The sequence below is a fragment of the Dipodomys spectabilis genome, unplaced genomic scaffold (assembly GCF_019054845.1).
Source record: "Dipodomys spectabilis isolate Male_0828 unplaced genomic scaffold, ASM1905484v1 ptg000157l, whole genome shotgun sequence".
Lineage (NCBI taxonomy): Eukaryota > Metazoa > Chordata > Mammalia > Rodentia > Heteromyidae > Dipodomys > Dipodomys spectabilis.
Window position 1 is genome coordinate 6,596,004 of NW_024870834.1, and position 27,009 is coordinate 6,623,012.

The following is a 27,009-nucleotide window of genomic DNA, read 5'->3' on the forward strand; positions in this document are numbered from 1 at the left end:
ATGGGTGCTGCTCTCCTTCAGAGAAAGTGACAAATTTGACTACAAATGGGGTGATTTTGAGTGATGGAAATTGTTTTGTATAGAAACATATAATTCATAATTACATCTATTTGTGAGAACTCAGTCTCCCAGCTCCCATCATCACTAATCTGTTTTCTCCTATTGTGCAGCCTATTCTAGAGTTATATAAATGGAATCATAAAATATGCAGCCTTTGAATCTGGTTTCTTTCAGTTGCCCTAATTCATTGCAGATCTACCTATGTTGTAGTTTCTCCCATTTTCTTACTTAAGTAGTATTATTTTATATGGCTTTGCCATAGGTAATTTCATTAAAGAGCATTTGAGTTTTCCTAAGTTGGAGCTATTATGAGTGAAACCACCACTAGATAGTATGGAGTATTATCTAATAAGATATATATAGAATCTACTTGTGGTTTTTTGGTTTTGGTTTGTTTTTATTTTTTGACCAGTCCTGGGGCTTGAACTCTGGGCCTGGGCTCTGTTCCTGAGCTTCTTTTTTTTTTTGTAATAGTTGGGGTTTTAGATTGTCCCATTTCTTTTTTTTTTTTAATTGTGAAAATACTGTACAGAGGGGTTACAATTACATGGTCAAGATAATGAGTACATTTCTTATCTAGCATTGTAGCCTCCTCCTTTGTTTCCCCTTCCCATCCCTTCCCATCCTCCCTACCCCATCCCCTCCTGAGCTTCTTTTTCTCAAGGCTAGCACTCTACCATTTGAGCCATAGCACCACTTCAGGCTTTTTTCTGAGGAGATTACTGGAGATAAGAGTCTTGAGGACTTTCGTGCCTAGGCTGGCTTTAAAACATGATTTCAGTCTCCTGAGTAACTAGGATTAAAGGCATGAGCCACAGGCACCTGGCTACTTGTGCTTTAATTTATGTTTTCCTGGTAAATTAATTACATTGATAACTTTTTGTGTGTATATTTACCATTTAGTATGGTAAATGATGCAATTTTTGTAAATTTGTTATATATTCTAGCTTCAAATGCAAGATATATAATTTGTAAATATTTTCTCCCATTTTGTTGCCTTTTATTTATTGTTATTTTATTTTCTGTTTATTTTTGGTAATACTGGGAATTGAACTTGGGATTTCATGCTTGCAATAAACCACTCAGAAAACCAGAAGTGGCACTGTGGCTCAAGTAGTAGAGTGCGCTAACCTTGAGCTGAAGAGCTGAGGGATAGTGCCCAGGCCCAGGCCCAACCACAAAAAAAAAAGTTACGTTGATGTACATTTCCATTTATCCAAATCCTTTCTAACACTTCCTGTTGTCTTAGTGTTTCTATCCATTGTAACAGGTATAAATAGGTATTTCATTGTGATTTTGATCTACATTTTCCTGATTAGTCATGTTGACAATTTCTTCATATCTCTGCTTTCTATTTTATGTCTTCTCTTGAGAAATGTCTGTTTAGAATCTTTTCCACATCTTATTTGGATTATCTGTTTTCTTACAATTGAACCATCCTTGCATCCAGAATGAATCTCACATAATTATAACACATAGTGTTTTTAATGTGCTAAAAATTTAATTTTCTTGTACTTTGTTACAGATCCTTACTTCTCTATCTAGCATACTAATTTCTAGTTGGTCCTTGTATGGTTTTGGTATCAGGATAATGCTGGTCTTGTAGAATAAGTTTGGAAATATTTTCCCCTCAGTTTTTTGAATAATTTAAGAAGAAGTTATGTTACTTATCCTTTAAGTGGATAGCGGTAGAAATTCAACAATGAAACCATCAGATCCTGGACTTTAATTGATGAGTACTTTTAAATAACATTACACTACTTTACAAGAAGGTCTTAATTTGCTTTTAGCAACTCACAGCATCTCTAGGGAAAAAAATTATGATCTAAACTATCTAGACTTATTGATATGATAAGATTTCTTCATAATTATTTGTCATTATTTTATCACTGCAATGTTTGTGGGAAACCTATAGTTGGAAAAGTTATCCTTGCTGGTAATGTTCACTAATCCTTAAATTTCATTAACATGACTTTTTAAAAATATCCAATTGTCTCTTATTTCCAGATATTGCAGCTACAGAACAATGGCTAGTGAGGATCTCTTTACATCAAGGATTAAATATTTATACTACTGAAGGAACTCTATTGGATAGTATTCGAGGTAAATGTCAGGACTCTACTGGATCACCCAACGAGAGCCTCACTCATTCTATGGGTTCCTAGAAGGCTCCCTGGAAAGAATGACATACAAATGAAGACCAGAAAGAAAGGATTAAAGAAACAACAAATATTCAAAGGCCCTTGAACTATAGTCTAGCAAAAGTTAAAGCTGAAGAATTAAAAGATAGTAGATCCCAGACAGCTATTTGCCATATAATAGACCTTTCCAAGTCTGTACCTCTACTCAACCTTTGCTTTACTGAAAAACTGACATTGGATTGATGTTTCCTGTTAGTTTACTCCCAACTTCTGTTTTCTAGAAGCTTCTAAATCTCTTAGCCACCAATGATAACTTCCCCTGATCTGCATTGCTACTCTGGATTTATTCCCTCTCTTCTTTTCCTCTTTTGGGCACCCTTCCTGGAGGTACTACAATACCAGATTGATGAATGTACTACAATATCAGGTACTACAATACCAGATTGAGGAATGGTATTTATCTCCTGCTCCAAAGATCCATTTAATATACTCACTGCAGACTGAATAAGGACCAGATACTGAACTGATAGGGACAAATACTACACTTGATCTTTTTTTTTTTTTTTGGTCAGTTGTGGGGCTTGAACTCTGGGCCTGGGTGCTGTCCCTCAGCGATTCAGCTCAAGGCCAGTGTTCTACCATTTGAGCCACAGTGCCACTTCTGGTTTTCTGGCTGTTTATTGGAGATAAGACTCTCACAGACTTTCTTTCCTGCCTGGGCTGGCTTTGAACCATAATCCTCAGATCTTAGGCTCTTTAGTAGCTAGGATTATAGGCATGAGCACCAGTGCCCTGTTATTACACTTGATCTTAACCAAAAGCTTCATTTTTTAAATCTACTGCTCTTTCAATGGGATGTGGAAAAGAAGAAAAGGTGAATGTCAGCTGCTGAAGCATAAGCTGCTCTCAAAATTATAAATGTGCATATCTTATGTCCAACAATTCCATTTCTAGGGACAGAGCTTATGACTAATGATGTTTTCAACACGTGGCAGTTGAACACGTGCTCTGTTTTCAACAGAGCAGTATCTCTCATGGACATGATCTTTCACAATGTGACATTCCCAGCTCCCTTTGAGGGAATTAGACTTCATTCCTTCTGGAAAATAAGACTTTCCTCTATTCTTGACTGATGAGTGAGATCATACTGCACTAGTTTTTAATCTATCAAATAGTTTCTTTACCTAGTTTCTTTAAAGTACTGTGAAAGGCAAGTAGTTAAGCTCCATTTTCAAGAATTAACTACAATTTAAACTTCTGCATTTGACTTCCACAGAACCTATTCTTCAGTGGAATCTTGGAAATGTAATGACCCCAGACCAGCTCAGCTTATTATATCCACATGTGCTGGATCTCAAAGTGGCAAAGTGCCCCTGTGCCAATGATGTAGCATTACTTGGCTTTGTTATGAATTCTACATATAGTGGTAAGTTGGCAGACTTACTGAATATTGGAAGTAACTAGAACTTGTATTTGTTAAGATGATGCTAGGCTGTCAGTACAAATTAAATGCATAGACAAAATGGAGTCAAAATGAGTCCTAAAATGTCTACAAATGTATTCCTTATCACTTTCCCTTGTCTACTTGTATGTTGTAGTAAGGAAATTTTTCAAATAAGTTCAATGGCTTCTTGCTAATAGTGGCTTAAGTTCTCCATTTTATTGGTCTTCCCTTTAATAACATGTTACTTCTTCCCAGAGATTCTTTTTTTTTTTAATTAGTTTTTTTATTGTGAAAATACCGTATAGAGGGGTTACAATTACATGAACAAGGAAATGAGTACATTTATTATCAAACATTGTTTCCCCTTCCCATCCCTTCCCATCTCCCCCCACCACCACCCCCCACGCTCAGAGATTCTTTATTGTTTCTAACCTATATGTTATTTGTGTACCATATAAATAGATATTATTATTCATGAAGCACCACATTATTTAGTAAGGATGCATTGTTCTATGGCAACTGTAATGTCTAATAGCATATGGAAGAAAAGACAACTGCTTTTCTTTTTCCCACTTACACTTCTGACATCAAATGTATGGATTTTTTCTTTCTTTTTTTTTTTTTTTTTTTTTTTTTTGGTCTGGTCGTGGGGCCTGAACTCTGGGCCTCTGGGCCTGGGTGCTGTCCCTCAGCTCTTCAGCTCAAGGCTAGCACTCAACCACTTGAGCCACAGCGCCACTTCCAGCTTTTTTTTTTTTCTGCTTATGTGGTGCTGAGGAATCGAACCCAGGGCCTCATGCATGCAAGACAAGCGCTCTACCACCGAGCCAACTTCTCAGCCCTGTATGGATTTTTTCATACCAAGCAATTCTCCAGTTCTCAGTAGATACACATGAATGTCCCAGGAGTATCCTCTGCTTTAATTCATGTCTGGCACTAACTACAAGGAGTTGGCCCTGGCCCACACAGGTTAAAGACTCAGAAACCAGTTGCAGGTTCCAGATTGTGACCCATACTCATTAACAACCTGCTGTACATCAAATGGATCAGATCCCATTCCCCACTTCTTGCTACAACAGTGAAGCACTCACCTACATTTACCAGCCTTTTGTTGTTGTTGTTGTAAAAATAAATGACATTGGGGCTGGGAAGGTGGCTCAGTGGTAGAGTGCTTGCCTTGCATGCCTGAGGCGCTGGGTTCAATTCCTCAGCACCACATAAGCAAAAAGAAAAAAAAAAAGCCGGGAGTGGCACTGTGGCTCAAGTGGTAGAGCACTAGTCTTGAGCTGAAGAGCTGAGGGACAGCGTCCAGGCCCAGAGTTCAGGCCCTACGACTGGACCAAAAAACAAATAAATAAATAAATGACATTGCAAATGAAGTAAATAAACTTTGAGATGAACAGGTACAAAAACAAGGTCCACGCAGGTCTCAAGCCTGGGAACTTCTGCTCCATGGAGTCTAGCATCACCACCCTCTCTCTGCATGGATAAATACATTAACCTCGATGTTCTCTAGTATTTCAAATATTTTTTGTCCTGGAGCTTGAACTCAGCAGGGCCTGGGTGCTTGTCCCTGAGCTACTAGATGGCTATCTAGCTCTTGAGCTACATAGCACTCTTACCACATTGAGCCACAACTCCACTTCAAGTTTCTGGTGGTTAATTGAAGATAAATGTCTCATGGACTTTCCTGCCTAGACTGTCTTTGAGACAGTAATCAAATCTCAGCCTCCTGAGCAGCTAGTATTACAGGCATGAGCTACTGTTGTATGGCGAGAAACACAGAAGCAACATTTTGAGAGGCTAAACTGAGAGTCTTTATTGGAGAGGCAGTGGCTACAGATGGACTCTTGTCTCTAAGACCCACAGACCCTCAAATATACTTAACACTGTCAGAAAACTGAGCCATGTGAGCAGGAGAGAAAAGAAAGAACAGAAAAACAATACCAACAAACCAAATCAGCTCTAATGGAGAGCTGAAGTGCGATGCCATGATGGCTGAAAGAGAGACAGGAGACACTCGACAAGAGGCATGGCATAATGGCACCTGAGCTGATCTGTGCTTACATAGAGTCCAGTGGGAGGGCAAGATCACAGGGAGCTTGAGAGCTTAAGCACGGGACTGACAGGTCCAGTAACCCAGCATCCAAGCCTTCACCCCTACCTCTAGAAATTCAAGCATGCCTATCACTTGGAGGTAGAGCTTCCCTGCCTCTACCTTGAAGACAGAATGGCACAAGTTAAACTCTACATCCTATCATCCACCACATGGCCAAGATAGCACTGTCCAGGCTATCCTTATTTCCAGACAATATCCTTATTTCACTACAAGCACCCAGCACTTCAAAGATGTTTTTAATGATTCTATCATATCAGCTTGATCAATCATTTTCTCAATCTCCAGCCTTGCTCCTCTTCCTGGAGGATGGCATGGGAGACTGAAAATTTCAAGCTTTCAATTATGATTTGGTTTTAATGACCCGCCACCATTTTAATAGGAAGCAACCAAAAGTCACCTCATTAGAACCTGTGACCCAGGAAACTCCAAGCAATGTAAACACTTTATGTCAGGAACCAGAGATAAAATATCAAGTACATATTTCTTACTATATACTACAGTAATGCACTACCATATACATTTCAACTGTGAATAGTATTAATATTTTAACTAGGTCATTGTAGACCTAGTAGTCATCAATTCCAATTAATATGAAGATCAAAAGAAATATTTAAAAATATTACAAATAAAGTAATACACTTATTATGCATTAATAATATATCTGTTTATATAAAAGAGCTATAGAAATATAATTAGAATGGATATAAAAATGATACAAGGGTGCAGATTATAATAACAATATATAAAAAGTACCCACCAAAGACAAATTCAAGATTCCCTCTTCTTTTCTACACAGTCCCAGTTCTAGTTAAAACTACCATACTCATACACTGGAGAAGCACAGAATTGCTAGAAAGGATTTGCTCAGTAGTCTCACCTTCAAATTCCACTGGATGGTCTCACTTTAAATTCATGATCCTGCCACTCAGGCAGGTACTGAGCACTGCCTAGATTGCCAGTCACTCTTCCCTGGTACATTTGCTCTCCCGCTCTGCAAGGTGACCTTATCACACCTTGTCCCACTTCTGCAGCACCGAGCATCCCCTTTTCTCCCCTCACTCTCAGCAGTACCTTTATCTAGTGCTTCACAGAGAAAATAAATATTTACTGCAGGAACTCTTACGTTGTCCTGCTTGCAAATCTACCTTCATAGTCAAATTCATACTGGCAATATTTGCCTTTTCCCTGTGGTATTTGTTGTAAGAAGTGCCTCTGCTGCTATCAAAGGGTACCCCTCACTCCTTAAGTCCAGGTTCCATTTCTCTCAGCCACCTAAAGAAGTTAGCTCTAGCGGGGTGCTGGTGTCTCACGCCTATAATCCTAGCTACTCAGAAGGCTGAAATCTGAGGATCATGGTTCAAAGCCAGCCTGGACAGGAAAGTACATGAGACGCTTATCTCCAATAAACCACCAGAAAACTGGAAGTGGTTCTGTGGCTTAAGTGGTAGAGCTCTTGCCTTGAGCTGAAGAGCTCAGGGACAATGCCCAGGCCCAGAGTTCAAGCCCCATGACAGATGAGGGGGGGAGGGAAGGAGGAGGAGAAGAAGAAGCGGGGGAAGGAGGAGGAGAGGGGGAAGGAAGAGGAGGAGGAGGAGGAGGAGAAAAAGAAAGCTCTAGAATCAATTTTCTGACTTTCTCTTCTGAACAAACCATTGCACTCTCCCTCTGTCTAATCCATCTGAATGATAATAAGCGCCAATATTACCCAGTTCAACAAAACCTACCTTGCTTTCTGTTCTCTTCACAATGAAGTTTATGGGAGAAATTTGTCAAGAGATGGTGCTATATCATCCCTTTTATCTTCCTTCTGCACATCAGACATGTTTCCACCAGTATCCCAGAACAATTCTCAAGATCACCCATGGCTTCTCCTTCTCCATCTCTATCTCCATCTCCATCTCCCCCAGCCAAGTCCTCCTCCTCCCAGCAGCATTAACGCAAGTGGACACCTTGTCCTCACTTTCTCTTCTTCAAGACACTACCTTCAATTGCTTTTCTATTTCTTCATTGATCACAATTTAGCTCTCTAGACTGACTCCTCTTCAGTGAGACTTCTACATGCTAATGTACCTAGGGCTTTGTCCCTGCCTTTTCTTCCTTGCATGAGTAACCATGTGCTCTCTGGAAGATTTAATCCAGCTGCGCAGTAGGTAGGACATCTGCAGGTTGATGATTCCCAAATGTACATTGCTGCTGCTGATGGTCCTTAAAATCAAGTGCTCCTGTGTTAGTTGCTTAGTTTTCATTTCCTCTTTTATTGTGTATGTCCATCGTGGGGCCTGAACTCTGGGCCTAGGTGCTGTCCCTCAGCTCTTCAGCTCAAGGCTAGCACTCTACCACTTGAACCACTGCACCACTTCTGGCTTTTTCTGCTCATGTGGTGCTAAGGAATCAAACCCAGGGCCTCATGCATGCAAGGCAAACACTCTACCACTGAGCAATCCTCCCAGCCTCCTCATTTTCTCTTAATAGCCGATGGATGTCTCATATATCACAATAAACCACCTTTCAAAATTAGTTCAACCAATTAGCATCCAATTGGTTGACACTTAAATGTAGGACATACTCTTGTCTACGCTAGCCTCATAATATTCCAAAATGATGCTTTCTCCAATGTCCACCCCAGTGTGACCACATCTCCCTTCCTCTAAAAGTTTGTGACAACTCAACCTTACTTATCTGCTAGACAAGTCTCTTAAGTGCTCTCTCTGTTTCTATTCTTGACCCAGTACAGACCCTTCACAGAACCATCAGAGTGATATTCTCAAGTATAAATTCTGTCATATCACTTCCCTTATTCAAACAGTGGCTTCCTTTTCCCATTAAAAGTCAAACTTAGCCGGGCACCAGTGGCTCATCCTGTAATCCTAGCTACTGAGTAGGCTGAGATCTGATGATCACAGTTCAAAGCCAGCCCGGGCAGGAAAGTCTATGAAACTCTTATCTCCCATAAACCACCAGAAAACTGGAAGTGGCGTTATAGCTCAAGTGGTAGAGCACTCGTCTTACACTGAAGAGTGCAGGGACAGCGCCCAAGCCCAGAGTTCAAACCCCACAACCAACAACAACAAAAAAAGTCAAACTCACAATGGTCTAGTCTACATCAACTTCAACAGCCCCAAAATACAATTTTAGACAGTTTGTCATAAGGTGATTAACTGCTAAAAATATTAACCAACATAAAGTGTTCATTTTCTTGCTTATTATACTATTAAATATTTGAAAACTTCACAGGAGTCTGATCATCTGCTACCATGCTGGATATACCTGCTCATTCCCATGTACCTATAAAACTCAACTTTATGTTTAGAAGAATGAAGCCTATCTTTAGCTTTCTTCTTCCTGGAAAAGAACTGGGAGTTAAAAAGACACACTTCAGGGGCTGGGAAGGTAGCTCAGTGGTAGAGTGCTTGCCTTGCATGCCTGAGGCCCTGGGTTCGATTCCTCAGCACCACATAAGCAGAAAAAGCCGGAAGTGGTGCTGAAGCTCAAGTGGTAGAGCACTAGCCTTCAGCTGAAGAGCTGAGGGACAGTGCCTAGGCCCAGAGTTCAGGCCCCACAACTGATAAAAAAAAAAAAAAGACACACTTCAAAATATGATTTGTCCTACATTCACCTTACAGAAACAAACTATACATATTCAAGTGTCTTCAGCACCCATAAACCCTACTCCCAATCACAAAAGTTCATATTAGCATTCCATATATACTTATTATCTTTAAGTAGCTGTACAGAAGAGTTGCCATTTAACAAAGCAGTTTATGAATACAATTCCCAGCTATGGCCAAGGAAAGGTGGGGCCATGGGGTAATGTACTTTCCCTCTTAAGAGGGTCTCATGAGGCTTTAGTTATTTTTTTTCTATTTTTGAAAATCACAAATATTGAAGTTAATCACAGTTTTCCCCCCTCTCTTTTCCCTCCTTTAAATTCATTTATTGTTGTTTTTTTGTTTGTTTGTTTTTTGGGTCCAATCAGGGGGCCTGAACTCTGGGCCTGGGCGCTGTCCCTCAGCTCTTTAGCTCAAGGCTAGCGCTCTACCACTTGAGCCAGAGCGCCACTTCTGGCTTTTTTCTTTCTGCTTACGTGGTGCTGAGGAATCGAACCCAGGGCCTCATGCATGCAAGGCAAGCGCTCTACCACTGAGCCACCTTCTCAGCCCGAATTCATTTATTGTTGATCAAAACAGCCCTTTTGGACTAAGAACAAACACTGTGCTTATTATTTTTTGCTTAGAAGTATATTGTCAGGGAGAAAAATATTTCCTCTACTATTCAATATCTGCAAATTAAATTGACAAGAAAAATTGAGTGGAGAAAAAGCATATGCCTTTATTAATATTAACTTGACCAGGAGCTCACAGGAAAAAAAAAGTGAAATTCAAGTGATTGAACTCAGAGTTTACACATCACATCATTTTAATGCAGGAAAGGCATTTGAACTCCTAAGAATAGTAAGCTGTGAGGAAGTAATGAGGAAATAAGGTGAGGAAATGAATGAATGACCAGGTTGTCTTAGTACGATCTGTTGATATGATGTTGTTTTGGTATCTTTTTCTTCATCCAGGAGGACAGAGCCTACATCTATTGACACTCAAATAATCCTTAAATCACAGTAGTCTAGCCAGGCATTTTCTCACTCTCATGGCCTTTTTCTTCCCTGTAGGTGTTTTTATCGGCGTTACCTTCTCTGGATTCTGGAATTACAATGATACCACATGGTATGATTTGACCAGTATCATGTATTCACAACTTCAGGAAGGTAACTTCTCTGGGTGCTTTCATTATTCAGCATTTCCCTTACAGCTACATTTGATCAATATTGATGAAGTGTCTATTAAATGCCTGCTTTTTCTTTTCTTTTTAACCCATGGTATGATTTGATTTCTTTCTGTAGAACATGCAGAGCTTACACTGATAGACATGGTCTTAGCAAATCATTATTTAGTTATGCTCACCTCTTTGGGTCTTTATGTAAGTGAAGATCTGCTCCATCCAAGCAATCAGATAATAAAGGTATGAAAACCTCTGTGAATAATTGCTACCCTTAAATGTCTTCTGCAATATAAAAAGAAGTATTTGGCTTTTGAATAAAGCATGGTATAATCTTAGAATTGAGATACTTCCTTCTTTTAAAAAATGTAAAAGCAGCCAGGAGCTGGTGGCTCATGTCTGTAATCATAGCTACTCAGGTGGCTGAGATCTGAGGCTCACAGTTCAAAGCCAGCCAGGACAGGAAAGTCTGTGAGACTCTTATCTCCAATTAATCACCAGAAAACCAGAAGTGGTGCTGTGGTTCAAGTGGTAGAGCACTAGCCTTGAGCTGAAGAGCTAAGGGATAGCACCCAGGCCCAGAATTAAGCCCCATAACTGACAAAAAATAAAAAATGTAAAAGCATAGTATAGCTGCTTTTCCCTTTCCTTCATAATATTGAATGCACAATTTTGAAATGGTGTTAGTTTTATTTCTGTATGCACTTATAGTAAGATTTAAATATATGTAGAAAAGATGTTATCTATTTTTTTTTTCTTTTTCCAGTACTGGGGCTTGAACTCAGGGCCTTACACACTTGCTTGGCATTTTTGCCCAAGGCTGATGCTCTCTTCTTTGAACAAAACCTCCACTTCCAGCTTTTTGATGATCAATTGGAAATAAGAGTCTGATTGAGTTTCCTGTCCAAACTGGCTTTGAACTACAATCCTAGGATTTCAGCCTCCTGAGTAGCTAGGATTATAGGCATGAGCCATCAGGGCCTAGTTTATTTCTTTATAGCTCTATATGTGCCTCAGAGGCTATAACATAATTTATAAAGCTAAATTCATTAAAGTTAGCGTTCTCTGAGATTTGCCAGTTACCCTGAGAGGATCCTTATACCTTGAATACAAATATTGAAGTAGCATGCTAAACCCCATACTCATGTACAATTACTATATGTCAAGTAAAGTTAGAACAACAACCACAAAATGCCTGCAGACATCTGGGGCTCCCTCCTGCTGGGAACCTCTGTGTAGGACAACTCAAAATTGTCCTGCCAAGAAATTTTAGGAAATTTTAGAAATTAGGAAATTTTAAGGAAAAATGAAGATGAGTCTGTTCTACAGGGCATATCCTCAGAGAAGACTAGTGAGATTTCTCAGGCAGGAGAATGTAGGAAATAAAATATAAGTTGTTGAGATTGAAAAGCACATAATGTGTTTAGATAAAACTATGCAATCGCTGGGATGTAGCTCAGTGGCAAAGAGTTTTCCTAGCAATTGCAATGTCCTGGGTTCAGTTCCTAATACAGAAAAAGAAAAGACAAAAAAAAAAAAAAAATATCCGATACAATGGAATTCTTAAACATGTTGATAAATACCTCCCTCAAAATTATCACAACAGATAAAAGACAAGGAATCAAAATTCAGGAGCAGAGGAAAGCTAACAGGAAATAAAGCAGAGGCAAGTATACTGATTGAGAAGCAGATATTATTTATACACAGGGTACTATTGTCTTTATTCAGGTGTATAAATATTCATAGCCTCTCTGAAGACCTGCCATTAGTTGCTTAGATAATAGATCTAGCCTGGTAAAACAGTGAGTTGAAGATGAAAGAACAGCCACTGTGGCTTCAGTTGAAGGCACTGAGTTAGTTAGAGCTTAAGTCCTGAGTCCTGAATTCTGACTGCTGTAGGCTTGGAAGAAGAAACCAGTTGGGAAGAGAAAATAATAAACGTTAAAGTTATAAACCAAAGTTGGTGGCAGACTCACTGTCTCCCTGCATGCCTCTTAACTCCTCCCTTTAAACCATTAAAAGATAAGGCTTTCCACAAGGCCCTGGGTCCATCCCAACCTCTACAATATGAAAAAAAAAAAAAAAAAAAAGCATGTTTTTGCTTCTTTTTTAATCTTGATCTTTTCTGGAATTTCATAAAGTATAAATAAATTGGTAAAATGATGAAATCAAAGACTAAAAGGGAAATCTTCTGGATATTGTGTAAATTGTGTAAAAGGCTGTCTTTAAGGTTTGACCATCTTAACTGCTAGAATAGAAAAACTACATTTTCTCAGGTATAATTCAAATTGTTATGTTTTTTATATACAATATGCAAGCAACAGTTTAAATTTCTTTTTTTTTTCCCCTTCTAGCTCTTTAGGGCAGACTTTTGTGGCTTTGAAAGGGTAAGAAGCTTTTCATTTTCAAGTGTTGGTTGAAAGATATGTATACAGCCAGGCAATGGTAGCTCATACTCCTAGCTACTCAGGAGTCTGAGATCTGAGGATCTGGTTTGAAGCCATCCTGGGCAGAAAAGTACATGAGACTTTATCTCCAATTAATCACCAAAAAGTAAAAAAAAAAAAAATGGAGCTGTGGCTCAAGTGGTCAGCACCACCCTTGAGTGAAAATGGAGATATGATGAGCTGTAAATACAATAGTTCTCATACAGGTTATTCCTGCTACTGCAGTATCATTTACAATTTGAACTAAAAATAGTGTCCAGCAACACCAGGCAGTTCTGTTTCAAGGAAAAGGTGTTCATTCTCATTTCAGAAACCACCCTTGTCTATGACTGTATATTTTGTCCAGGCTGTTATGGTTGTTCAAGTCATGTTCTGCACAAGGTACCCAGCTAAGTAGAGTGGTGCCTGGAATGTGGTCAATTTCTTCCCAACCTACCTACCCTGGTACTCATCTGTGCCTACTTGGAGAAAGAGACACAAAAAATGTCTTCCACTCTAGCAACATCTCTGCCCCCTGGTGGAGATTTTGGAGAAATTTTCTTCTTCTGTCACTGAAAGTTAAGTTTTGTGGTTCAGCTAAGATTCCCATCAACACATCATCAGGATTTGGAAACTATAAACAAAATTGTGAGTAGCCTATGGCTTGTCCCCTTGCTTTCATCCACAGAAATAGATATTTCCTAGAAACTGACTGGCTGTCCTGCTAGTGGGAGAAAAGTGAACAGAAGAACTGGGAAAAGCAGACAGGCAAAACTGATTTATATTCAAAAGAACTGACAGCAACATAGTGGGCTTCTCTGTCTTCAGCCTCTAATCTGTAGATTCAACCACCCATGAATAAAAAATATTAGGGGAAAAATTCACATGAAATGAACACAAACAGATGATAGTCTTGTGACTGTTCCCAGGGCAGCACAGCAAGTAACAACTACTTGCTCAGCTTCCGGTGTTGTGTTATAGCAACAGAAAATGGCCAGCAACATTGAGAACAAGGCATTTTTCAGCTCAGGGCAGCAGAAGATCCAGAGGTGGAGGATCCTGCAGCGCACTGGGCTTGCAGAGCTCAGGAGCTACCAGAGATGTTTCTCAGCCTCTGCAGTATGGCTGAGAGGAGGACTGAAGAGAAGTCCACTAGAAGGCTGAGCAAAAGGAATGGCATCCTCCAGGGGTGGAGAGCACATGGTCGTCTTTCCTTTCAGCATTGCCACAGTTTGAGCTACTCCAAACCCATGCCTGAATCTTCCCTTTAAAGCATGGCCAAGGTAGCTGGGCTTCCTGACAGAGTAAGCTCCTTAGGGGCAGAATGTGTTCTAGAATGCTGATAGAACAGGAGACAGCTGAATGGGAGCAATGAAATTTAGTAAGAAAATCATAGTATGTGAACATCACAGTCAGGATGTAATAAACACCTGCTGTAGTTAGTGTCATTGGCACTGTGACATTAGCAAGGAAAAAAAAGACAACCAACATCCATAAGAGTTCCAAGTTTAGCAGAAAAAATGTTTTCTTAGACTAAATACCAAAATAGCAAATAAAAATGTAATAAATTGAAGGCCAGAATCACTACTGTTTAGATACAGATTACCACCAAGGAAGACCAAGATAAGGAAACTTCTGAAACTATTTAGGGACCGTAGCTAGAAACCACAAGAACAATGCTGAACCTCTGGGAAAGAGCTCCAGAAGGTACACAGGTGAAGAACAGAGTTATTAGAAAAAAAAATTTTTTTTGCCAGTCCTGGGACTTGAACTCTGAGCCTGGGCATTGTCCCTGAGTTCCTTTTTGCTCAAGGCAAGGTCTCTACCAATTGAGCCACAGCTCCACTTCCAGCTTTTTCTGTGATGAATTGGAGATAAGAGTATCAAGAACTTCCCTGCCTGAAATGGCCTCCAACAGCGATCCTCAGATTTCAGCCTCCTGAATAGCTAGGATTACAAGCATGAACCAACACAGGTACCAGACTGGATGGATTAAAAAAAAAAACTACAAGGGCTGGGAAGGTGGCTCAGTAGTAGAGTGCTTGCCTTGGATGCATGAGGCCCTGAGTTCAATTCCTCAGCACCACATAAGCAGAAAAGGCTGGAAGTGGCACTGTGGCTCAAGTAGTAGGGAGCTAGCCTTGAACTGAAAAGCTGAGGAACAGCACCCAGGCCCAGAGTTCAAGCTCCATGATCAACCAAAAAAAATCCTAAAAATAAATAAATAAATAAAAATCCTGAATCTGAAATTAGAGATGGGGCTTTGTCTTGGTTGTCAACATGCCATGATTGAGAGATGGCTGCAAAATTGGTTAACACACACTTCTGGATTTGCCTTTGATAATGTTTCCAGAGACAGTTGGCATGTAGGGCAACAGAATGGGGATGATCCACCTTGAAGGTGTATAGCTCCATCTAGTGGGCTGAGAGACCAGGTGAAACAAAAAAGTGGAAAGAAGCTTGAAGGTGCCCATACTGAGCTAAGCCCTTCTTGAACAGGTGCTCTTCTTGTTCCTTCCATTTTGTATAGGCATCAGACTGCAGGTTCATCAGCTTTTGATCTGACTTGCACCAGTGCTTCACCAGGGAGTCCTTCCAACTCAAATTTGGGGCCTCTGATCAATTCAAAAAGTTCACTAATGCCGGGCACCGGTGGCTCATACCTGTAATCCTAGCTACTCAGGAGGCTAAGATCTGAGGATCACGGTTCAAAGTGAGCCCAGGCAGGAAAAGTCCGTGAGACTCTTATCTCCAATAAACCACCAGAAAACTGGAAGTGGCATATGGCTCAAGTGATAGAGCGCTAGCCTTGAGCTGAAGAGCTGAGGGACAGCGCCCAGGCCCAGAGTTCAAGCCCCACAACTGACTCAAAAAAAAAAAAAAGTTCATTAGTGAGACATTTTTCAATTGACGTGTTCATTTATGTACAATTCTACTCTCTGCATTCTCTTATTCAAAACTTGTCTTCTAGACTCTTGTCATCTTTCTATAATATTTGGTTTGAAGGGATGTGGGTTTTCTGTTGTTATAAACCTTTGATTTTCTTACAAGTACCGCGCGTGCTAACCGATTGCGCCACTAACCGAGAGCTCCACCTTTGATTTTCTTTACATGCAAATTTCTGTCCTGCCTTACATCTTTGAGCTCCCAAACCTTGGAAATTTTTAGTATACTTTAAAAAAATCTTAAATCTACATGTTCCCTAAATAATATTTTCATTTACTTATTTACACAGGTTGACTATGTCAAGGGAAGGTTGTGGTACAATGAAAGATGTTTTGCTAATAGAGAACGTTTTGAAGGTAAATTTGAAGTTAAAGAAGTATTAACAAATTTTTGTCAATATACATAATCTATATCATTAAATGAAATGGTGGGGGGGGGAGATGGGAAGGGATGGGAAGGGGAAACAAAGGAGGAAGCAACAATGCTTGATAAGAAATGCACTCATTACCTTGCCCATGTAATTGTAACCCCTCTGTACAGTATTTTCAGAATAAAAAAAAAGAAATGGTATGCAACAAAAATAGGATAAAATATAACAGCAAATATATTTTATATAAATCGATAGTATAAAAATAAGGGGAAAGTTTTTAAAATTTGAGATAATAGGCACAAATAGCCACAAAGAAAAGGTGTGTTCATATACACTAATTGATGACATATAGCTTCCAGTCATTTTGATAGAAACTGTTTTCATAGTACTATCCTTCTAATCATAGAAATATCAGGGTTGCTCATAATATCTGTGTCTTTCTGTATTATAGTTGACTATGTTACTATCACCTTTGACAGGAATAGGACTCTAAGTGAGGTAAGATATTGAATCTTAAAAGGTGAGAAATTTTTGTTATTCATGACTTTAAGACTTGTTATTAAATTTTTAAAAATCCAAGCAGGAAGTAGAGCTGTGGCTCATGTGGTAGAGTGCTAGCCATGAGCACAAAAGTTAAGGGATAAAAGGAACCCTATTGAAAAGTTGTTGGGAATGTAAATTAGTACAACCACTCTGGACAGCAGTCTTGATTTCCTCAAAAGAAACATAGCTGGGTGCCAGTGGCTCATGACTGTAATCCTAGTTACTCAGGAGTCTGAGATCTAAGGATCACAGTTTGAAGTCAACCCCAGGCAGGAAAATCTGTGAGACTCTTATCTACAATTAACCACCAGAAAAACAGAACTGGCGCTGTGGCTCAAAATGGTAGAATGCTAACCCTTGAGCACTAAAACCTCAGGGACAGTACCTAAGCCCTGAGTTCAAGCCCCATGACCATAAAAACAAACAAACAAACATAGATCTTCCCTAGGATCCAGCCATACGACTCCTGGGCATCTACCTAGAACATCACAAGTCACAATACCATAAAGACACTTGTACATGTGGAAATAGCCCAAATGCCCTACAATAGATGATGAGTGGATCCAAAAAATATACACAATGGAATTTTACACAGCCATCAGAAAGAATAATATTATGTCATTTGCAGGGAAATGGATGGACCTAGAACAAATCATGTTAAGTGAGATAAGCCAAGCTCAGAGAGACAAATGACCCATGTTTTCTCTTATATGTGGAAACCAGATCTAGAATATACCAGGACATGATAAAGATACAGGTCTCTAGGCATTCACACACAGTGAGACTAAAGTATGATACTCTTAGGAGAGGAACACAAAGGTACAATGCCTCTGGGCATCTGATGATAAAAATAATATTTATCGAAATGAACTCCAGGAAATGGAAACAAGAGGGTTTTTTTCTTTGTTGCTATTTTGTTTTTATCTTGTTTGTTCATTTATCTGTCTTGGAGGAGTAAGGGGAAGCACAGAAATGGAGGTACAAAGGATAAACAAATGTAGCAGTGGTACTCGCTAGAGACTATGTTGAAAATGAACTATAGAACTTATGGGTGGTGATGGGAAGGAAAAATTGGGAGAGAATGAAGGAAGAGGTGACATTGTCCAAAAAAAAAAAAGGTACTCTTTACTTGACTTATAAAACTGTAAACCCTCTGTACATCACCTTTATAATAACAACTTTAAAAATTATTTTAAAAGACACTCAGGCCCTGAGTTCAATCCCCAGGACTGGCACAACAACAACTACAATTACAACCATGGCAAATCTATCTGCTGAGAAGTTTCCTGATCTGCTTTTCCAATGGTGTCTCTGTTTAGGTATAATGGCAGTTGCTCTAATTATGATAAATTGAGATCTCCACACTGACTCCACACAGACAATAAAGACCAGAAGGCAATGTTTTGCAGGGTTTTTTCCTAGACTGATTTCCCCAGAAGCAAGTCACGACTGTAAAGATTTTTTAAATATGCCTCGTCACCATCATGATATCTCAGTGATTTATGATTTTCCTATGATAACAAATTAGGACTTAAATTTCAAAGACAGAATTAACTTGTCCTTTCTCTCTTTTTTTGTAGTCAAGCTCTTGTTTTTATAGTCAAGAACCATTCCTTAATTGGATGCCTTGCATACCATATAATTCCAAAAGTGTAAAATCTTTGCCAAAGGTGATAACATTTCTTGTTGATCCAGAGCAAAATACTGGTGTTTACCTCTTCAGTGATATGGTATGTCTTATAACCTACAGGTGATCATTCTTGCAAATGTATTTTCACATTCTCATTATGTTTGGCAATACAGCCTGATCAAAATTGGCAATCGCAAAATTATATTCTGATAAATAGTATTATTTGACACAAGAAATTTCTTACCTTTAATTGTCATTTAGTTTGACAAAAGTCAAAATCAAGCCCAGGCAAAGTAAGTCATATCAATTATCAAACGTTGGGAGGCCCAAATTGGAAGGGTCACAGTTCAAGGGCCAGCAACAAATTTAAGGAGACCCCACCTCAACAAATAAGCTGGGTACAGTGATTTCCATTTCTAATCACAACTGTGTGAGAAGTATAGATAGGAGGATTGCAGTTCTGAAGTCAATTCAGGACAAAAATGCAAGACCCTGCCTGAAAACTAACCTAAGTAAGAAGGAAGTAAGAGCCGGACGCTGGTGGCTCACGCCTGTAATCCTAGCTACTCAGGAGGCTGAGATCTGAGAATCGCGGTTCAAAGCCAGCCCGGGCAGGAAAGACCGTGAGACTCCTATCTCCAATAAACCACCAGAAAACCGGAAGTGGCGCTGTAGCTCAAGTGGTAGAGCGCTCGCCTTGAGCTGAAGAGCTGAGGGACAGCGCCCAGGCCCAGAGTTCAAGCCCCACGGCCGACCAGAAAAAAAAAAAAAAAAGAAGGAAGTAAGAAGGTGGTATGGCTCAAAGGGTAGTATACTTGCCAAGCAAGCATAGGGCCCTGAGATCAATTTTCAGTACTCAAAAACAAAAACAAAAAACCCTGTGATACTGGTTGTGCTTTGCTAATTCTTCAGAAAGACATAAGCTCAACATTTTTCATATAAATTTCAGGTTCCATGGCTAGTAAAGATGGGCATGCAACCCACATGCACACACAAAATAACCCATTGTTGCATGTCTATAGTTTCCATTCTAAAGGTATTTAACAAGAGTTATGAAGTAGAATTCTTCTCAGCATCATAAGAAAATACCTAAGTCTGTTCCTGCCCTTTAGACTGTAGAAGAGAAAATCTTTTACTTGTCTTCAATAACAAGGCCTTGAAAATTAAAATAATAAAAGAGTAGTAGGAGAAAAGAAAATCTTGCATTTATATAGGCATTGTGCGTCTTTATGGGATAAAGTCTATAATAATGGTGGTTAAAGTTGGGAGATCGGGGCTGGGAAGATAGCTCAGTGGTAGAGTGCTTGCCTTGGATGCATGAGGCCCTGGGTTCAATTCCTCAGCACCATATAAGCAGAAAAAGCTGGAAGTGGTGCTGTGGCGCAAGAGGTAGAGCACTAGCCTTGAGCTGAAGAGCTGAGGGATAGCGCCCAAGCCGAGTTCAGGCCTCATGACTGGAAAAAAAAAAAAAAAAACTTGGGAGATGACCTTAATGGTGATAGGAAAAGAAATAATATCCAAAATGGATCACTTTGGTTTAAAGTTAATTGTAAGTTGAATCAACTGTTTTGTTGTTAGTCATGGGGCTTGAATTTAGAACCTGGCCACTGTTCCTGAGCTCTTTTGCTCAAGGCTAGTGCTCTGCCACTTTGAGCCAAATCTCCACTTCTGGTTTTCTGGTGGTTAACTGGAGATGAGAATCTCATGGACTTCCTGCCTGGGCTGGCTTTGAACTATGATTGTTAGATCTCAGCCTCTGAGTATCTAGGATTATAGGTATAAGCCACCAGTGTCTGGATTGAATGAACATTTTTGAAATTTAACTGGTTGATTTGTTTGGGGGAAACAAATTACGTTCCCTCCCTCCCTCCCTCCCTCCCTCCCTCCCTCCCTCCCTTCCATTTCCTTCTTTCCTTCCTTCTTAACAGATAACTAGGTTTTCAGGTCCACAAATGAGAGACAGGAAGATAAATATTTGCCCAAGCAAGTACCTTCCTGAAAACCTTAATATTTAGCTGGAGAAGGGACTGTTTGCTTTCTCATTTCTAGGGTTAGAGCCATTCTGGTATGAAGCAGATGGTAGTTTCTCTTCCTAGAAGTTCTTGGGTTTTAGTCAGATCAGGAAAGCTCTGAGAATTTTGCCTCTTTTCGTTTCTTTTCTGCCTCAGTTGAATCAAATGTTTCAGCTTAAAATTATCTTTACATCAAAGTAGTATGTCTTAAGACCTTGGTTACCTAGAATGGAATATGGCTCAGACATTCACACTTTGAGCACATAGTTATATGTGTTGACATTGCAGGCTGTCTGTAAAGTTCAATAATGACTCTACAATAAACCTCTCTGTGCCATTTATTATAAAACTTTGAGCCAATTATTTTGTCTCCCGAACTTTATTCAATATCTATCAAATAGGCAGGAGAGGAGAATACAGAAACATCAGAGTTTACTAATCCTTCCGTTTAGTGCTATATGAAATCCAAGTGACAGGAACATCTAAAAATTGTAATAGTGATCGTGGAAAAGTACTCATCACTCTTTATGCTTGTTTTATTTTTCTCCTAGGCTACCAAACGTACCATGGTTACTGTGAATGTTCTACAGGATTCACAACCAAGTCTCCAAACCAAATTTCCTCCTTTCCACTTTCCTGCCTCATTCTCTAACCCTCTTGGGATGGTGTTTCATCCCCGAAGCCACTTTCTTTATGTTTATGGAGACCAGGTATGTTCCCATGAGCCTTCCTCCGCTGGTGTATGAGGCCGAGTCTAGTACTTCCTCCCTGCTCAGTGATTGTGCATAAAGGAGAGAGCCACTCAGCTGATCCAGGAGGTAAAAGTAGGAAAAAAGACTGTGACTGTTGACTACTTACCAGGTGCTATGCTTAGTACCTACTGTCAGTTTTCACTTTTCTACTCCTTTCCTGAGCCATGGTTAACCAAAGCTTTCCTGAACTTGACCACTTATAATACATTTCTTTGAAACTTTGGATAATTGAGATTTCTCCATGAACCTATAGAAAGTATATACATATCTGGCATTTCTAGCATTTACCATTGGCATTTCTTTATCTGATTTTGTCTGCCACTTTCTGGTTATGTTGTTCTTTCTGTTTTGAGTTTCGAGTTTTGAGACAATTTGGCTATGTAGCCCAGGCTAGCTCAGAACCTTCTGCCTTCACCTCCTCAGCACTGGGATTTCAGGGGCAAACTACCACGTCCTTCACCACACCCTTCAGCTAAGGTTGTGATGTTCTTCCTTCCAGTAGCATACTCCATCTGTGGGCCTCCCCATCAATCTATTCAGGATGGGTTTGAAAGCTTGGTAAAAGGCTTTTTAGTTCCAAGGGGCCATCTTTAACTCTGAAATGAAGAACACTGTTTAGATTTAAACAAAAGTGCTTACAAGAATTCAGGTTTCAACATTTTCCAATCCTGGGACTTCTGCTGATTTGGTGTCTCAGAAGATATACTGTGTACTGATGTCCTCTTGCAATGGCCTCTAGCAACTGTGTGGAAAGCCAGTCAGAGCAACCTAAATTGATTCAAAACATTTGTGCAGTGGGGACAAACAAAAATAGTTCAAACAGTTATTAAACACCTTGTCCCTTTGTTTCTTCAAATTCAATTTTCTCACCCTTGTTGAAACACTTGATTGGTTCCTAATTGAGCATGTGTCCCTTGATTTGTAAATCAATTCTATACCTAAGTGAAGACTGCTTGTATTTTAGTCTTGTTATAATTCTTAAGACTCTCTATCCTTGGGCTGGGAAGGTGGCTCAGTGGTAGAGCGCTTGCCTTGCATGCCTGAGGCCCTGGGTTCAATTCCTCAGCATCACATAAGCAGAAAAAGCCGGAAGTGGCGCTGTGGCTCAAGTGGTAGAGCGCTAGCCTTGAGCTGAAGAGCTGAGGGACAGCGCCCAGGCCCCGAGTTCAGGCCCCACAACCGGACCCCAAAAAAAAAAAAAAAAAAAATCTCTATCCTATGCAGAGAGATTTGTAAAGGTAGCACCTTTTTCTAGGTCTTCTTGAAACACTGTTTCAAACCTCCCTTTGCTTTTGAATTTTATTATTCTCCTCCTATTGGTGCCTTTCCTAATATCTGGCTCAATGCAATACAACTGAGAGGAAATCTTCCACAACAGAGATTTTCTCCCAAGACAAGAAATAATAGAGTGGACCACACACCAACAGTCTGTGGAGTCCAGAGGATACCTGAGGCACTGGAACCTTTCTCTCCTGACTAAGCATGCTGATGGGCCCTTGTTTGGAAACCACTGAAATCAGAGGTGATGAGGAGGCAGATTAGGGCTGCATAGGAGGATCTCTGGTTTCCAAGAACAAGTAACAGATTGCTTAGAGATTCTGCGACTTCTGAAGCAACATGCTCAAGCAAGAGAGGCCACAGCCTCAGAAAATGTTTTGAGTTCCTAGAACCTCTAAAGCTGAGAGGTAAAAGTTTTTATGAAACCAGTCCAAAGTATTTATTTCAAACACTTTGAAGACTCAACAACAAATCACAAGAATACAAAAAAAAAAGAGTAAAACATGGTCCAATCAAAGGACAAAAAATCCTTTAGAAATTAACCCTAAAAAAATCCCTCCGAGATTAACCCTACAAAAGTGCAGACCTATTGGAAAATAATTCAAGATTATTTCATACAGATGCTCAATGACCTAACAGAGAACATACAGAACTTGAGAAAAAATCCAGAAAATGATACATGAACAACATGAATATATCAGCAAAGAAATTAGAAACTTTTTTTAAAAGAATCAAATGGAGCGCCCGCCTCCCCGAGCCATTTCTCCTGGGTGCTCCGGGCCGGCCGGCTGGCGGGGATGGCGCTGCCGCCTCCCCCACCCACTGCCAGTTCCTGCTGGCGCACGCGTGCGGCGCCGGGTGCCACCGATGGAGCACGGCCACCCCCCCAGCATGGGGACTGGTTCCCCGAGCTCACCCAGCACTGCCTGCGCATCCCCGACCTCTGTCCGCCGACCCCCACCAGATGGACCGCTTCGTGCAGAAGTGGACCAGGCCAACGCGCGGCCTGCGAGGCCGTGGGAGCGCACTGTGCCCTGGGCTTCGGTCGCACTGGCACCACGCTAGCCTGTTACCTAGTGAAGGACCTGGGCTTGGCTGCAGGAGATGCCGTCACTGAGATTCATCGCCTGCGACCTGGATCCAAAGAGACCTATGAGCAAGAGAAAGCAGTCTTCCAGCGAACAAAATAAAGGGTCTTGAAATGAGGGGTCTCGGAAGTCTTCTATTATCACCTCAGCCCCCTATTCTGTGTGGGACATAGGGCCAGAGAGGAAGAAAAGTGAAATATTAAGCCCTCCAGCTTGCATTGGCTCCCATTGGACTGAAGTAGGCAGCCCCTCCTAACAGGCAGGTCCCGAGCGAAAGAATGGCAGGGACCCCCTGGAAGTGAAAAGAACGGGACCCTGTGCTGCTTCCTTGAATAAAGGATTTGTCCAGCTCACACTGGACAGCACTTTACAAAGCACTCTCACACATCAATTTAAGCTTCATGCTAGCTCTGTGATATGGGAATGGAAAGAGAAAAAAAAACCATCTTTGGATGGGTTGGCTAAGGCCCAGACAGGTACCAAGATCATACTTCTAGAAAGGATTGTGACATACTCTTTAGCCTCTTAAAGATGCTGGAATTCTCTGCTCCTGTTCCCTGATTCTATTTGATATGGTTTGTGGGGAAATGGCCAGTGAAAAGAATGCAAGTCCCTGGCTGCCAAGCTTTCTTGAATCTCCAGATCTCTGCCACTTCCTGGCCAGGAGGACCTCTGTGAATGTCACCCTGGGTGGAGATCCACTTGCCCACATGTGTCACCCTTATCCCTCTCACAATGGAGGAAGCTTAGGTGTTTTGCTCGAAGATGAGGACTGTCTACACTTCTCCAGGGCTGCCTAGCTCACGTGGTTCTTCCATCCTACCATGCTGTCCTCCGCATCAGACCAAAAAGTGCTGGAGCTGAACGACTGGTTATTCAGAGGGGTGACCATTCATTAAATAAAGACTGGTAGGGCTGTGAATCTTGGCCATGTTTCTTTACCACACTCTCAACTTCTTAAGAGGTGGTATGAATGGTGTAAGCTAGCCAAATGGCCTCTGTTAAGCCAACATGGGTCTGAACTGTTATTCTTTGCTGTAGCAGGCTGTGTTGAATAAAGTAGAATTCATGAGAAAAAAGAATCAAATGGAAATTCTAGAGCTAAAATAACTAAAACTTTTCACTAGAAGAGTTGTCAGCAGTTTTTATCAGACAGAGAAAAGTAAACTCAGAGACAGATCATTTGAAGTCACTGACTCAGAGGAACAAAGAAGAAAACAGAATGACAAAAGTAAAAATATCTTAAGGCACTAAAGAGACACCATCAAGCACACCATCACATGCATTGAGAGTGCAAGAGGAACAAGAGAAAAATAGTAAAGAATAACACCCTTCCAAATGAGGACAGAAATAGATATACAAATTCAAAAAGATCAAAAACTTCAATCAAGACAAATGCAATAAAGACTCACAGTGGGACACATTACTGTCAAATGGACAAAACTCAAAGACAGATGGACAAAACTCAAAAACCCTTGAATGCTTCAAGAAATGTATCCCACATGAAAACTCCCTGAGATGATTATTCAGCAAGAAGAGAGGAGAAAATAGGAAAGAGGAGGCAGCTAAGAAAGGAGGGGAATGTGAGGGAAGAGACAGGTAGAAGAGAGAGGAGAGAAAGGGGAGGAAGGAGTAGCTCAAGTGGTAGAGCACCAACTGTGAATGAAAAAAAAGACTGAGCAAGGGCGTGGGGCCTGAGTCCACGTCCCAGGACCTGCACACACAAGGAAGTATTAATTAGCCCGCTAATAAAAGAAAACGGAATGACACAAAATGTTCCATTAAGGCCATAAAAGATAGGAAAAGAATGGGAGATGAAATAGGAAAAGAAGCAATAAATGCCGAGCGCCAGTAGCTCACATCTGTAATCCTAGCTACTCAGGAGGCTGAGATCTGAAAATAGTGGTTCAAAACCAACCTGGGCAGGAAAGTCCATGAGATTCTTATCTCCAATAAACCACTAGAAAAAGCCAGAAGTGGTGCTGTGGCTCAAGTGGTAGAGCACTAGCCTTGAGCTAAGAGCTTAAGGACATGGCCCAGGCCTAGAGTTCAAGTCCCACTACCAAAAAAAAAAAGAGGCAACAAATATAAAATGAATATGGTAGATATGAATTCTACCAGATCTACTGATGTCACTGCGAACATTCATCATCTGAATGCACCAATCCAAAGATATAGTTCATCAGAGTGGGTCTGAAAACAAGACCCAGTTATATGCTGTACAGAAGAAACCCACCTTAAATATAAGCACCCATCCAGATGAATAGTAAACAGATGAAGAGAGACACCATGGTAACATCACTCAACAAGTAAGTAGGAGTAGCTCTATTAATTTCAGCAGAGTAGACTTCAGACCAAGAGATAAAGAGCATTGTGTTGATAAAGAGGTTGGTTCTCCAAGAAGATATCATTGTATTTATCATGATTTTCCATAACCACAGAGGACCAAAAACACTGAGGCAAAAACTGAGGGCATTGCAAAGACTCAGTGACACCAGCACATTTGGTGACTTTACCACCCCTTAGAAATGGGCAGATACAGCAGATCAAAAACCAGAAAAGGATATACCAAACTTCATGCATCATAATCAACCCAATATAATGGACATCGATGGACACTTTCATCCAACAACAGAAGAATACAAATCCTTCTGAAACTTGCAGGGCACACTCATTGAGATATTAACCACATTCTTGGCCATAAAACATACTTCAGTAAATTTAAAACAATAGAAATCATGGGGCTGGTGGCTTAGTGGTAGAGCGCATGCCTTGCATGCCAGAGGCTCTGGGTTCGATTCCTCAGCATCACATAAGCAAAAAGAAAAAAGCCGGAAGTGGCGCTGTGGCTCAAGTGGTAGAGCGCTAGCCTTGAGCTGAAGAGCTGAGGGACAGCGCCCAGGCCCAGAGTTCAGGCCCCATGACTGGACCCAAAAAAAAAAAAAAATAGAAATCGTATTCTCGGGCCATAGACATTGTGAAATCTAATAGTGTAGAAATTGATAACAGAAGCCAGGCGCTGGTGGCTCACGCCTGTAATCCTAGCTATTCAGGAGGCTGAGATCTGAGGATCTCGGTTCAAAGCCAGCCCGGGCAGGAGAAACCGTGAGACTCCTATTTCCAATAAACCACCAGAAAACCGGAAGTGGCGCTGTAGCTCAAGTGGTAGAGCGCTCGCCTTGAGCTGAAGAGCTGAGGGACAACGCCCAGGCCCAGAGTTCAAGCCCCACGACCAACAAAAAAAATAAATAAAGAAAGAAAGAAATTGATAACAGAAAGGAAATGAGAAAAATCTCAAAATTAAACAACACACATCAAAATGACATAGGAACCAGAGAATAAATCACAAAAAAATAATTTTTTAAAATATTTTGAGCGGGCTGGGAAGGTGGCTCAGTGGTAGAGCGTTTGCCTTGCATGCCTGAGGCCC

The 27,009-nt window shown here is 40.6% G+C and overlaps 1 protein-coding gene across 1 annotated transcript in view; it reads left to right on the forward strand.

Moving 5' to 3' along the window:
• Catsperb (cation channel sperm associated auxiliary subunit beta) overlaps positions 1 to 27,009 on the forward strand; it is a 77,923-nt gene that overhangs the window by 17,961 nt on the left and 32,953 nt on the right. The window contains 9 exon segments of the mRNA XM_042692711.1: positions 2,068 to 2,163; positions 3,478 to 3,627; positions 10,428 to 10,523; positions 10,659 to 10,777; positions 12,889 to 12,921; positions 16,196 to 16,262; positions 16,728 to 16,774; positions 18,400 to 18,549; positions 21,013 to 21,171. Of these exon segments, the coding sequence (XP_042548645.1) occupies positions 2,068 to 2,163; positions 3,478 to 3,627; positions 10,428 to 10,523; positions 10,659 to 10,777; positions 12,889 to 12,921; positions 16,196 to 16,262; positions 16,728 to 16,774; positions 18,400 to 18,549; positions 21,013 to 21,171 (917 nt within the window).